Source organism: Calidris pugnax, unplaced genomic scaffold, assembly GCF_001431845.1.
Source record: "Calidris pugnax isolate Ruff unplaced genomic scaffold, ASM143184v1 scaffold1427, whole genome shotgun sequence".
Lineage (NCBI taxonomy): Eukaryota > Metazoa > Chordata > Aves > Charadriiformes > Scolopacidae > Calidris > Calidris pugnax.
This window is the reverse complement of record NW_015092194.1, coordinates 1-739: the sequence shown is the minus strand read 5'-3', so window position 1 is coordinate 739 and position 739 is coordinate 1. Positions and strand designations below refer to the sequence as shown.

Sequence of the window (739 nt, the reverse complement as noted above, 5' to 3'; positions counted from 1 at the left end):
ATCTCCACGGGACAACCATGGGGACATCTTTGGGGGTAGGGAGGTACCAGGGGGTGGCATCACCAGGGGACAACTGTGGGGACATCTCTAGGGGACACAGGGGGTACCTGGGGGTGGCTTCTCTAGGGGATGTTGGGGACAGTCATGGGGACATCTCCAGGGGTAAGAGGGTGCTGGGGTCTGGCGTTGCCAGGGGACACTGGGGACAACTCTGGGGGACATGGGGGTACCTGTGGGTGGTATCACTGGGGGGCACTGGGGACATCCATGGGGACATCCCCAGGGACAGGAGGTAGGAGGTACCCAGGTGTAGCATCTCCAGGGGATAATTGTGGGGACATCTCCAGGGGACATGGGGGTGCCCATGGGTGCTATCGCTGGGGGACACTGGGGACACCCATGGGGACCCTCCCACCCTGGTGCAGCCCCCTCTGACCCCCTGGTGTCCCCTCCCCAAGGTCTTCTGGGGCCTGGACAAGAAGCTGGCGCAGCGCAAGCACTTCCCCTCGGTGAACTGGCTCATCAGCTACAGCCGGTACCTGCGGGCGCTGGAGCCCCACTACGAGGGGCTGCACCCCGAGTTCCCCGCCCTGCGGCGCCGCGCCAGGGAGATCCTGCAGGAGGAGGAGGAGCTGGCGGAGATCGTCCAGCTGGTCGGAAAGGTGGGAAACGGGGGGCTGAGGAGGGTGGGATGGGATGGGGGATAAGGGATGAGGATGGGGGTGATGGGGTGGGGGGT

The 739-nt window shown here is 65.1% G+C and overlaps 1 protein-coding gene across 1 annotated transcript in view; it reads left to right on the top strand.

Annotated features, from left to right (window-relative positions):
* The window catches only part of LOC106900277 (V-type proton ATPase catalytic subunit A-like), a gene marked incomplete at both ends in the record, with an annotated part of 19,435 nt that extends 18,773 nt beyond the window's left edge, over nt 1-662 (top strand). The window contains one exon of the mRNA XM_014962291.1: nt 459-662. Coding sequence (XP_014817777.1) covers nt 459-662 — 204 coding nt within the window. The remainder of the gene's footprint in view (nt 1-458) is intronic.
* Nucleotides 663-739: the final 77 nt, after the last annotated feature.